Here is a 13,886-nt window from a genome sequence, read left to right as displayed (position 1 = left end):
TGACTGACTTCAAGAGATACTCCTGGAGTTCTAGTAAGAAGGTGTTACCAGTGGAGTTCAACCAGATCTGTTGTGAGATATCAACTCACTGAAGACAATAGTGTACGGTGGCGCAACTTCGTGGATTGGTTGAAATTGGACATTAACACCATTGGATGCCGGCTGGTTCAGTAGTCTAGTTGGTTAAGCGCCTGGCGCGAGAATGATAGGTCCTGGGTTCGAATCTCGCGGAGTGCGGGATCATGGATGCGCACTGCTGGGGAGTCTCGCACTAGGACGAAACGGCCGTCCAGTGGTTCCAGGTTTTCCATGATGGCCTAGCTTCAACTGACTCATGATTTCAATCTGTGAAATTTCTAAAATCCCCACAAACCCCTTCTGACAATATTTTTATGCAAAAATCCTGAAGTAATATTAAAATATTCACTTAAAAACTAAATATAACATACAACTATATTTTATTTTCAACAAAAAACTGTTTGTTCAAGGTATTGGCAGATTTTGTATTTTATATTATCTGTACTTAGTAATTCATTTGTCTATCCCTACTCTATGGTTTCCAGTTTTCAATGTAACATCTCTTTACCTTCAAATGTAATTTCTCGTCTAATTCAATGTCTTCGATTATTAGTTATCTATTATTTAAATATTTACGTAAGAAGTAACTAAATGTCGTCAGCTAATCACTTGTGAATATGCTTCAGATAAACTTTGAATTTTTAATTGAGTTCATGAATCGATCACTGTTAGACTACTGGTTAAAACCTGGAAGCATTGGACGGCTGTTTCGTCCTAGTATCTCGTACACAGGATTCGAACGCAGAATCTTCGGTCTCTCACGCGAACACTTAACTTTTGGATCACTGAACCAGTCGGTATCTAACGGTGTTAATGTTTAACTTCAACTAATCCATGAAGTTGCGCAACCATCCTCCATTGTCTGAGGTAGATACCTGTCTTCACCTGACATGCATTAGCTGCACTGGTCACAACCTCTTACTAGAACTCCAAAAATTACCTCTGGAAGCTAGTTACTAATGAGCACATGGTAATTATCAGTATGAGGTTGTAGAGATTGTTGAATTTCTAATTGAGATCATGAATCGATCAATGTTAGACTATCAGTGAAAATCTGGAATCAAATAAACTATTATAATATCATACAATATGTTACCTTCGTATTTTTGATTCAATAATCCATTTTTCACGTTTCAACAAAGATTGTTGTTCAATTGTTCTATCTATTTCAGTTGATATAAGACGACTTGAACAAATTAATTCGTCACAAATGAAAGCTAATAAACTAGCCTGTTGTTCTCCAGTAAGATCAATAAATTGAATTGGAGGGTGAAGCCAATCGGACATATCATCTTCATAACCATTTCGACTAATAATAAATACTCGAAGTATGATACTAATCGTTTGTTCATTTAATTCTATTTCATTAAATTTCTGACCAAGTAATTGAGTAATCTATAAGCAACAGTTACAGTGAATATTAGATTAAAAAGAAATACCTTAAATACGAAATAAATAAATGATAGTGGGATTGTGAGTATATAACACTGAATAGTACTATAACGTAATAAGATAGTTGTATAATCCTTCCTGATTTTCCATACCACCTTAAATGAGATTAATTTGTGATGAATACAATCCACAAATTATATTATGTTAAATTTAAGGTTACGAAAATAAATAAACATTGAGCAATTTTATTATTTATCAATTTATTAGAAATTCCTCATCAATACACAACTTCGACTGTAGCGCTTCTGAGGTTACTGCCGATCTCAAGTTGGAGAAAAGAACAAGAATTCGACATGGAGTCAACATCCTTAATCAACTTTGCTAAAAAAAGAAAACGCTAACCATCAATGCATACTTATGAATTTAATAAACAGAGAATGCTTATACTTAATAATAAATCCTTCCACTTTTGAGTATTTTGATGGAGTTTTGATCTCTGAGCTGGATGGTTTGGTCGTGGAGCTTTCATCGTTCTTCTTAAGATAGACTTCTACCTGAAGTTTGTATGAATAGAAAATGATATTCATTCTGTCTACAATAAAATAAACTCAACAGACACGTAGAGCTAACTTATAATATCATATACACAGAAACAAATAGAACATAGTCAATATGAAGCTTGAAAATGTATTTTAATCATCTATATAACCTTGGTTTATGTCTGAATTATATTATTAGCATCTTCCTTACATTGTTTATAAGATAGATGTTAATACTTCACACACAGAAAAAAAGAATTTAGAAGATTATTTGATAAACGATCTTTCATTATAGAAAATATAAAGATTGATTGGACAAGCAAGTCACTATCAGGACTCAATATCTAAGCGGATAACGCAATGGTGTTTGAAGTGAACGGTACTAGGTTCGAGTCTCAGAGTGAACATGAACTCTAAGATTAGGGTACATCCGGTTGACGAGTCCCAAATTGGACGAAACGCGTATTCTGGATTCCACTGCTAGCCACTATCCATCTTTGCTTATAGTACGAATGACTGTTTACCTTAAACGTCGGAATGTAGACATTTTTTCTACTATTATTTTCTATTTTAACACTTTTTTTAAAGTAAGAAATTACATTTATCACTTTCTAACTGAATAATATAAATATGCTTAGTTGGAAATATATTAATGAAGTCAATTAGGATTCAGTGAGACTTAATGAAAGATGTAGTTTCTTTTACAAGATAGTGTCTATCTAATCAAAATGTTGCCACAAAGTTGATGATTGAAAGAATCATTATAAAATTGGCTTTTTGATTACTTGATCAGTAAACTATAATACCACAGAACTCCAACTTCAATTACATTGAATTTTTGAAGTATTTTGATTGATTATTGTATATATGTGAAAGATATATGCGTTCATTAATCATTAAAGCAGGCACTCAGTCAGGTAAGTTATCTTTTAACTGAAACCAAACTGGATTAGTGATGAGTATTTAAAAGTTGTGCCCTAATAATAGCACCAACTCTGATTCCATTAGCTTAGCTCCACTGATCATAATTCTTTACTTAAATTAATTCTGTTTTGTGAAATGTTAAAGTTTTCTTAAAAAATGCTTAGTTTAGTAAGGGCTTGTATTTTATCGTTGTTGACATTCAAAACTGCAATCGATCAGTTTCTTTTACTGTATGTATAATCTGGGTGGATCATTTTAATAAAACCACTTTCTTATAAATTTCTTTTTATTTAGTAGGAGGTTAGTGGTGAAATCCAGAACATTTGTTTCATCCGATTTGAAATTTGTTTGTTGGATGTACGTACCTACATCCCAATGTTAATGCTTATACTGAGATTCTGATCCAGTACCTTACACTTCAGGCACCCAACGAGTGATTCACTAGGATAATAATTCTAGACAGTCTATTTATACAGATTTGATCGCTCGATGTATTGTTATGTGACTTGAATGACATAAATACCCTGATATTATATTTGAATATACTGTTGATTAACTTGTGGGATGTTGGTTCTAAAAATAGATTTTTCTACTCAAAACTTACAAGTCTTGGACTTGGCAATCCTGGATCCTCAACAGCGAGTTTAAGCAATCCAATCACCAAATGTACAAGAAACCGTTGGCATTGAGGATTTCGATCAATTAATGCAGATTGTAATTCTCCCATATTTGGAATGATCTCAGGGTCTAGAAACCAATTAGAAATTTAGGATACATAAAAGATATTGGATATGAATTAGCTACAACTTAAGATTTTGACGAAAATGTCTTTATAATGTGATTTTCAATAATACTATTGGGAAGAGTGTAGATAAACCTTGTTATGGTTTATTCAATGGAAATTATTTTAATAAAAATTTAGTAAAAATTATTCAAACAAATTTTAATGATCAGATAGAAAGTTTATTCCTATAGTGTTGATGAATGTATTCAAACCAAACAACACATTAATTTTCATTGATATTACGAACCCATTTAGGTTAGACATCCGTTAAAAACCCATAATTATAAAACAAACGTTTTGTCTTAGTAAACGAACCCTCAGGAATGCGCATTTACGACTCCAAAATAGGGAATTGAACTCAAGATTTTCAACTTCTCACGTGAACGCTTAACCTCCAGAACACTGAGATGGGGTTGATTGGATTACAATAATGTAACAATAAACTATAACCTTACTTCTAATAATTAGTACAATAATAATAACAATATGGTAATAATTTAGTTAATATTTCATTCTCTAAATCCAGTGGTCTCTCAATGAATTCCTTCATCAACACTCTGTCAACTCATTCGTTACATCACTGAACATAATTTCAACCAAATTCTCTACCTTAATCACACATCCTCATCACTTATCACTAACCTTTTGTCAAATAGACAATCGTTTACATTGACAATAATTAGCTAAGGACGATCAGACAAAACAATATGTTATGCCAATCACATGAAGAATTCATGGACATTCTCATCACCCAGTCATAGACTATAATGAATTAATAAGTAAATATAATATGATATATATTCAAATATGTTTGTTAGTTGAATTCATGCGTCGATTTAAGCTAGACCACCATGAAAGTTGTGGAAGCACATCCACGATTTCGCGCAAAGGACTCAAACGTAGGACCTATCGGTCTCGCACGCGAACGCTTAACCAATAGACCGGTTGACATCAAACAATGTTATTGTCTAACTTCAACTAATCCACGAAATTGAGCGATACATCAATCATTGTCTTCAGTGAGTTACTATCCCACAACAGACCCGAGTGAACTCCACTGACCACAGCTTCTCACTCGAGCTCCAAGAAATACCTCTTGGGTTTGAAAGTCGCGAGGCTGTATCGTGGATACGCACTGTTGAAAAGTCCCATAATAGGACGAATTGGCCGTCCAGTGCTTCTAGGTTTTCCTTGGTGGTCTAGCTTCAATTGACTTATGATCTTCACCGTTAAAATATATTTGTGTTTAAAAATACATCTTATCATATTGATATGATAATCACCATGGAGAAAGGCAAATTATTATAATTTGATCTTTCATTATAAGCAAAAGAATTTATATCAATAGTAAACCATAACCAGTATAAATCAACAAATAAGAACTTTCGTCAAAATTTGAACGAATAGTTTCACAATATTTGAGCGCCGAGTTAATGTGAAACATTAAAAAAGAAGAATGTATTTGTAAAATCTCAGCGAAAGAATTTGAAGTAATTCCAACGTTTCACCTGGCAATCTGATTATATTTCCTTGAAAAAGCTTGGACCAGATTGCCAGCTGAAACATTGGATTTACTTCAAATTCTTTCGCTGAGATTTTACAAATACATTCTTCCTTTTTAGTATAAATCAACCTTCTAAAATCATATTGATTCATTTAAAATATAAACTAGGCAATTAATTTAACAATAATTATTCATCAAATAAAAAAAAGACGAAAAAGAAAGAAAGAAAGAAAGGAGGAAAGAAAACAATAAACGTTTGCCTTTACACTTAGACTATTTATTTATTTAAGTAATATTATCAATATTTTTTTGCTTTTAAAATAAGAATAATAAGTATAATATAGACAGAAATTTCAATTTATGTTTCTATATAAAAATACCCCCAGGCTGATTTTTGAATTTTTATCAAATAAAAAAAAACAGAAAAGAAAGACGAAGAAAAAAACTATTAAACTTTTAATATTTTCTGTATTATATGTGTATACTTGTAAATTAACAGAATATATACAAAAGCAAACATACACACACACATACACACATACATACATACATACATACATAGATACATACATAGATACCCTAAAGAGGCATAAAACTGTATCTATCTTGATTTTCACGAATATATATATATATATATATATATATATATATATATATCAATTGTTGTTTTGTATTAATATTTTATTTATTTGTTCATCTCTAATTCATATTCATTCGTTTTTAAAAATCTTAATATCTTATTTGTAGAAAAATGTGTACGCACTGAATATGACGCGTAAAATACACAAGACAATATATATATATACACACACACATACACGCACACACACATACACATACACACATATACACTTAGAAACAAGTACATATAGGCGTACATCAAAATATACGTACAGTTTTTTTTTTTAATATTGTTATTTAAAGCGGCTTAAAAAGAAATCTATCCATTTCTAAATTCTAATCGACTAATAGAATAAATAGACTGAATTAAATGACAGACGAAAACTATAACTATTGAGATAGATATATATGTATATATGTATATTTTAAACTTCCCTTAGTTATTAGTTGGTAAAAGGCCGAAAGGTAGTAAACAATTTCATTACATATCTAGATAGAGGAAGAAACACAGCACCTGATCTCTTTGTTTTTTCGTTGGTTTGAGAATTATTCAAGTATACATATATATATATATATATGATTATGTGGAATGTAATTACAACATATGAGAGAGAGAGATAGAAGAAAAATCAATATTCTTACTTTATTGTTTATCATTTATTTTTCCAAAGATAATTTATCATTTAAAAAAAAGATTGAATTTTCTTATTATAAGGTTAATGGTTTGACTTTATAATTATATATATAGATTATATGTGTATATATTAACCGATCATTGAGAAGTGACCAATATCATGTATTATTAATCTTTAAGGTTAGTCAAGTTCTATATATCCAGTTACAATGATGCCTTAGGTTTCAGTAACTTGACAATGTGTGAACTATGTTTTCATGTCAAATAATTGGACGTAGTCAAGGATAGTTAGTCCCTAAAAAACTTAATGTTAACTTTTCAGATTTTAAAACTGCATGACTCAGGTTCGTGTTTTATAAGGAGTATCGATCTGTTGTAGTTCTTGTTAACTCTTGTTGCTATGTGTTAACTAGCTTGAAACCTATATTCAAGGTTTTTCGATTATCTCTAACCCTTAGACATATATATATATATATATTCCGATGAATTGATAGCTAAATAATCACGTTTACTTTGGAATCTGTCTGAAACAATCTCATTTAATGCCTTGTCAACTATTTTTCTTAAATTCATGCTAATTCATATAACGCTTATGTATTGTGTATCTTCAATCTAATGTAAGGATCATCATTTTGTAAACTTTTAAAGTGAATTTATCTAGTAACAACAGAAAAAATACAACTAATTATCTGTTGGAAGGTTATTTTAAATGAAATATATGACGAAATTCTGCCTACTAATAAACTTGTTTAAAAGTACACAATAAACGTGCAAATATTTTATTCATTTAAAAGTCCATTAATTTATTGATGATAACATGTAATGTATAAAATGAAAATAGATTTGATCAATAGATATCATAGATAAAGGATAAATTAATTGACTTTATGTTATACTACAAGTACATAGATAATGCAAAGGACAATCCTTGAATAATCTTAAAAATCTATATTTAATAATTGTTGATAGGTCCTGAGTTGGAATCTCGTGAGGCGTGGTCGTGGATGCACACTGCTGAAAAGTCCTACAATAGGACGCAATGGCCTTCCAGTGCTTCCAGGTTTTCTATGGTTGTCTAGCATCAAATGACTCGTGATCTCAACTGTTGAAATTACTACAATGCCTGCTTGAATATCTGGGCTACCTGTTCCTCCGATCTAGATATTTCTTCAAGTTATCTGTTTTGTTGTTTGTTTTAGCACATCATTATGTCTATTGTGCTCACAATCTATCCGGGCGCGTTTATGAAAAGTTTACAACCTTTCGCTATACGGGATACAAAAAAGTACAATCAGCAACATCATGGTGGTTGGCAATATGCATTGAAACGAATGAACATTAATCAAATATAGATTACCGAACTCCTAACATCTAACTGGTCATCAATCGAAATTTATCGTCATAATCGATCAAGATATAAGAAAAGGAAACTTGTTGAAATACTTTATGCTGAGAATTCTATGTTGTACCAAAAATATAATAATAATAATAATAATAATAATAATAAAACGCTTTCTGATACTAATTGTTGGTATGTTACATATTTTGTATATAAGTATGTGTAATGTCGTTGATTCACATTTTACCAATGAGTTATTCCATTTTTCTGACATTTGTTTATTAAGAGCATCTTATATCAACAATATATATTTATAAATAATTATAATGAGATCAGATTAATCGGAAAGACTATCGTTAATGGACGATCTTTGAACGACGCTAAAGTGGCCTTAAGAATGTTCACCTATGTACTAAGGCTAAATGAGAGTTATAAACTTGTGTGAAGAATAAGGAATACGATTTACAAATGATGATTAGAGTTAGGATTTCGATTTAGAGTTTTCATCGCGAACTGATATCAGCTAAAACGCCAAAATGTTATTTAGACAAATAATTGAATGAATTTCGCACCAAAATCCAAGACTTGTTATCCTAAATCTGCCCCCAAATGCCCTGGTACGGCTGAGAGTGGGGAGTGTCATCTCCCCTTCTCGAACTGTTCTCACATGGCCACACATATATAGCCTCTGTCAGGGAAGTCCGACTCACTGTATTAAGTGGCCGAGGATGTTGTTCATAAAATCGAGAGGACGAAAAGCGAATGTCCGGTGCTTTAACCGGGTTGGTTGACACGGAGGGTTCACATAGGGGAGTTGGAAAACCCCGATTACAAACCAATGGTGCATATGGGCTCCAGTATCCTGAAGGAACAAATGGCGTAGGAACCAATCGTTGGCCACCGGCTACCATGTGAATGTATCTCCTTATGTTGTCCCACTGTCTTGTGTATTAGACCTTTATGTCGAAGGCTCCGAGTGTGGCCGGCTAAGAAAACCACCTGTTTCTGTTTAGGCACCCGGGCAGTATCACAGCCCTCACACAAATTAGGTGACTTGTGTGGTGCATATATATCTGGTTCCCCCTTGTACCAATATCTATGTGCATGAAATAAAATAAATAAAATATCCTAAATCTGACTGATTCGTCCATAAATTATAGTCTTGCTGATTAATCACCTGAATTTAAACAAAAAAACCATACAATCCTCACAGTCATACACATTTCCTTCATTATGAAAATAAATGATACTGTGTCGATCTAATTATGCTTGGCTGGTAAGTGTTTAAGTATATACAAGGTAACTAATAATATAGAAAACAGTAAACAGTAACATTGAAATAATCTTGTGATTATTCAGAAGGAGTCTTTATAATTCAAAAGTAATTTTCCACAGAAATAATAAAACGTATTAAAGTTTAATGACTTTAAAAGTTTCACTGGTTGAAATCATGAGTCAATTGAAGCTAGACCACCATGGAAAACCTGGAAGCACTGGACGGCTGTTTCGTCCTGGTATGGGGCTCCCCAGCAATGCGTATCCACGATCCAGCACACCGCGGGATTCGAACCCAGGACCTACTGGTCTCGCGCGCGAGCACTTAACCACTGAACCAGCCGGTATCCAACGGTGTTAATGTCTAACTTCAACCAATCCACGAAAATAGTAAACAGTAACATTAAAATAATCTTGTGATTATTCAGAAGGAGTTTTTATAATTTGAAAGTATTTTCCCACAGAAATAATAAAACATATTAAAGTTTAATGATTTTAAAAGTTTTTTCTTTTAGTTATTCAGGGTTTATTATCTATATTTTACAATCTGAATATTGTAGAAAAATATCATTGAATACTGTTGAACTTATCACAGGGCTAAGATATTTATTTCCTGAATCCTTCATATTAACTATAAATAGTTTGATAGAATATTTATTGATGAACAAATTCATTGAAGAATTAATAAGATGTGGGTAATGAGACAAAGACAAACGGAAGTAATATATATATATATATATATATATATATATATATATATATATATGCAAACATAAGATATTCTAACATTTCTACATCACCATCTCATCCGTTATTCAGTTAATTATCAGTAATAATAATAAGAGTGTACTATGAACATAGTAATGTGAGATAAGAAATCATTAGTTTGACTAATATACGTATAATCTATGCATAAAGAATCACTTGATACATTTTATATGGTCATTTCTATTCTTTGATAACTGAAATGACTTCTTAAACATTTAGATTTGTACGTAAATATTCTTAATTATTTTTTTTAGTTGATATGCCATAAAAGTCATTCCTTTCTCTTTCTTCTTCTTTTTCTTCTTTTTTTTTAACTTCCCTTAATAAATCCAACTTTGTTCTCTTGATTCTGATTGGTTAGTTTTTAAATGGTAATTTTATCCATAGATCTATATATACGCTTGAATATTGATTTAAACAAATTAATCAATAATGAAAATAAATAAATAAATAAATACTAATAATATAATTCTTTTATTGTCCAACTCACCTATACATAATACATCTGAGAATGCATGTAAGAATTCAATAATCATAAGACAATTTCCAAACATTTTTCTAGTCATTCTATTGCCTGGGATTGAATCCAATTTTGGTAATGGCTAAATATTTTGTAAAAAAAAAAACAAGAGACACTACATATATATATCGCCAATACATTCAGTTAACAGATGAATATGCTTTACTCAATGATAAGATCACCAGAGAGTGAGAACAAATGACGCAATACCCCCCCCAAAAAAAAAATAAACACTTCACATTGGATGGTGGTTAGAGGTAGTCAACAGGAAACCCTGTCGTCAGCAAGGTGTACGTGTAATCTTGAGGGGACTGGTGCTCCCTGACGGATTCGATCCTGTGTCACCCAACTTCAAAGTCAGAGACGTTACCACTGAGCGATAGCATTTGATCTGTATTAATAAGGAATTGACACACATGACATTGATCACCACCCAGTGACCAATCAATTGTGATTACATTCTTTATTGATATCAACTTGATGAGTAAATTAAACCATTTAATTAAATTGTGGTCAGAATTTCATTTGAAATTTCGAATGTAACATTGACAGTACTGTGTACTTTTATTTTTTCAAATCAATAATGTATACAGTAAACAATGATACATGAGATAGTGGTTACTGATGAGTTATGTTATTTAAATTTCTAAATTTTATGAATTCTGTTGAGAGAGTGAAACTTCACCTGGAGCCCCTCTCAGGTGCCTGCCCGTCCAAAGCCCGGATAAAGGAGGGGGTTAAGCATAGGGTTAGCGACCCCATCCCGTAGAACACTAACACGCTAAAAATACAAACGTCAAAACAGTCCTACTGTATGCGCCGGAAACCTGGAGAACTACGAAAGCTATCATTCAAAAGATACCACTATTTATTAACAGTCGTCTACGCAAAATACTTCGGATCTGTTGGCCAAACACCACACTATCAGCAACAACTTATTTTGGGAGAAAACAAACCAGATTCGAGCGGAGAAGGAAACCAGGAAGAAGCACTGGAAGTGGATAGGACACACATTGAGGAAAGCACTCAACTGCGTCACAAAACAAGCCCTCACATGGAATCGTTAAGGTCAAAGGAGGAGAAGACGACGATTACAGAACACATTACGTTGAGAAATGGACACAGACATGAGAAGAATGGAAAACATTTGGACAGACCTGGAAAGGAAGACCTAGGACAGAGTGGGTTGTAGAATGCTGGTCGGCGGTCTATACTCGATTGGGAGTAACAGGCGTGGGTAAGTAAGTAATTGAGAGAGCGATAAATAAATTTAAATAAACCGGGAGCCTTATGAAAATGTAGTACAACTGATCTTTTAAAAGCAGACTAAAATAATGAGAATGGTAAGCAATTTACGGTTTTGACAGACGGAATAAACTGATGGTACAAGGAATAATATATTTTTCAGCTTGATAATTCTATAACTATAATTAATTCACGAATATAATTTTAAACCGATATTAAATGTTTTTATGGATATTTTGGTTTCCAGATAACAGTGGAATCCAGGACTTGTCAACTGAATATATCTGGATCCTAGTTTAGACATTCACAGTGGCGAGAGATTAGAATGTGAATATAATATCTACTACGTTACGAAGTTTATCTGTTATTCATCGACGTTATTTGACGTCTAAGACAAACTTCAAATGGTAAAAGTATGGTATATGAACGAGGTTGAGGACTTCTCAAAATGACTGCATAATTCCAAAATCACTTTTATTATACTAACATAGAGCTATAAGTATTTTCCAACAAATGCATTGAAACCTGTTAAACTTTGGTTGGTTCAGGAATTTTACTGATTTTTCAAATGATATTATCAGTTTTTCGATCATTACATATAATAATTAATCTGAGTGTTAAATTATTGACCCTAATGGATTATTTCTGAGCCCTTCTCATAGTGATAAGTTGTTTTGTAGAACATTCATTCACAACGAAATCCTAACCAACAAATTATTGAAATAGTTATTAAGATGTAGTTATAGGAGAAATATAGTTGCTGCCATACCTATTTTGGCATTCCTACTTCATCGATTTATCTACCATTCAGTGAACCAACGACCGAATGATTTCCTTGTGAGTAAACTGAAATGTGGAATGTATAAATTTCTTTCTATAGAACCTGAATTTTATGGAATATAAAATTATTCCTTTTTTGAAAATTGCGCAAAACACGAACAGATTTTTCTGTTTTGATTGGCTCACCCCTTACGAAATTTTTATACTTAGTCAAGAGTATCAACCCAGTTTAAACTTGGATTTCAAACAGTATTATAATCCCACTTATAATTTAATTTAACTTCCCTTTCAAAGTCACTAAAACCGTTGTTAAGAAAGTAGTGGGGGGTTTGTGGAGATAGTATTAATTTAATAGTTGAATTCCTGAGTCGATTTAAGCTAGACCACCATGGAAAACCTGGAAGCATTGAGCGGCCTATCCGTCCTAGTATGGGCCTTTTTATCAGTGCGTATTCACAGTCCCACACAAGAGACTCGGACCCAGAACTTGCCGTTTCGCGCGAGAACACTGAGTCGGCTGGCATTCAACGGTATTGATGTTTAACTTCGATCTATCCATGATCTTGAGCAACCAATCATCAATTGTCTGAGGTAGATACCTGTCTCTACCTGACACGACTTCTCACTAGAACTCCAGGAAATAGATCTTGAAGCCAGTTACTAGTATTAACATTAGACTATCATGAAATAACTTACTTTAGGATCAATCAGACGTAGGTCTTCCACTGGTCTCTTTAATTCTTGCTCAATAAGTTCCCGAATTTTCTTTTAAAGAAAAATAAGGATTGTATCAACGAATATATATCATAAAAATTCATATCTATAGAAATATAAGAATATGTGCCATATAATATGTTTAAATGGAAGTGATTCTCAGTATAAACATTATTTTCTCAGTAGGATGGTGTTGACAATTACAGATGTATGATTTTATTAAGTGATGAAACTGAAAAGATTGTTTATGACACCAACTCCTGGTTACTGATAACGAATATTTAGAACGTGAATAAATCATATTGTCAGTTACAAATCTGATTTGATATATGTAGTACTGTGGTAAACGAGAACACAGGCTGGGGCAACCAAATGTATTTCAATACAAAGTTACAGAATTTCTAAATAAAATCTGAGAATTATGTAGTAAATAATTCGTTTGTAAAATATCCATCAACTGTCTCAGAATTTGTTGTTTCTTCGTTTCCATAGCAATCACTCTCTGTGTTCATTTTCGTCTTTTCGATTTCCTCAACCTTTTAACGTCAAGTATTCCTCTTTCGGTTAGTGATACATACTACTTATATCTGTCGACATCAGTAGCACACACCACAATACCATTATTCTGATTGCCAATGATGTGAAATTGCATTTTACTTTCAAAATATTACAAATTTTACTTTTATTGAATTTAAGGAATTCTTTTTCAATGTACCCAAATATTCATATATTTTAACAGTCACTTAAATAATATTCAATTAATACTGTA

General features: G+C 32.2%; 1 protein-coding gene across 1 annotated transcript in view; it reads right to left on the bottom strand.

The window, feature by feature from the left end:
- Positions 1 to 13,886, bottom strand: part of MS3_00007956 (uncharacterized protein) — an 80,084-nt gene that overhangs the window by 25,131 nt on the left and 41,067 nt on the right. The window contains exons 12-15 of the mRNA XM_051216297.1: positions 13,100 to 13,168; positions 10,349 to 10,460; positions 3,538 to 3,680; positions 1,175 to 1,473 (exon numbers count right to left, since the gene is read on the bottom strand). Coding sequence (XP_051066874.1) covers positions 1,175 to 1,473; positions 3,538 to 3,680; positions 10,349 to 10,460; positions 13,100 to 13,168 — 623 coding nt within the window. The remainder of the gene's footprint in view (positions 1 to 1,174; positions 1,474 to 3,537; positions 3,681 to 10,348; positions 10,461 to 13,099; positions 13,169 to 13,886) is intronic.

Source organism: Schistosoma haematobium, chromosome 4, assembly GCF_000699445.3.
Source record: "Schistosoma haematobium chromosome 4, whole genome shotgun sequence".
Classification (NCBI taxonomy): Eukaryota; Metazoa; Platyhelminthes; class Trematoda; order Strigeidida; family Schistosomatidae; genus Schistosoma; species Schistosoma haematobium.
The sequence above is the reverse complement of the archived record's forward strand: the minus strand, read 5'-3'. Positions and strand labels throughout refer to the sequence as shown.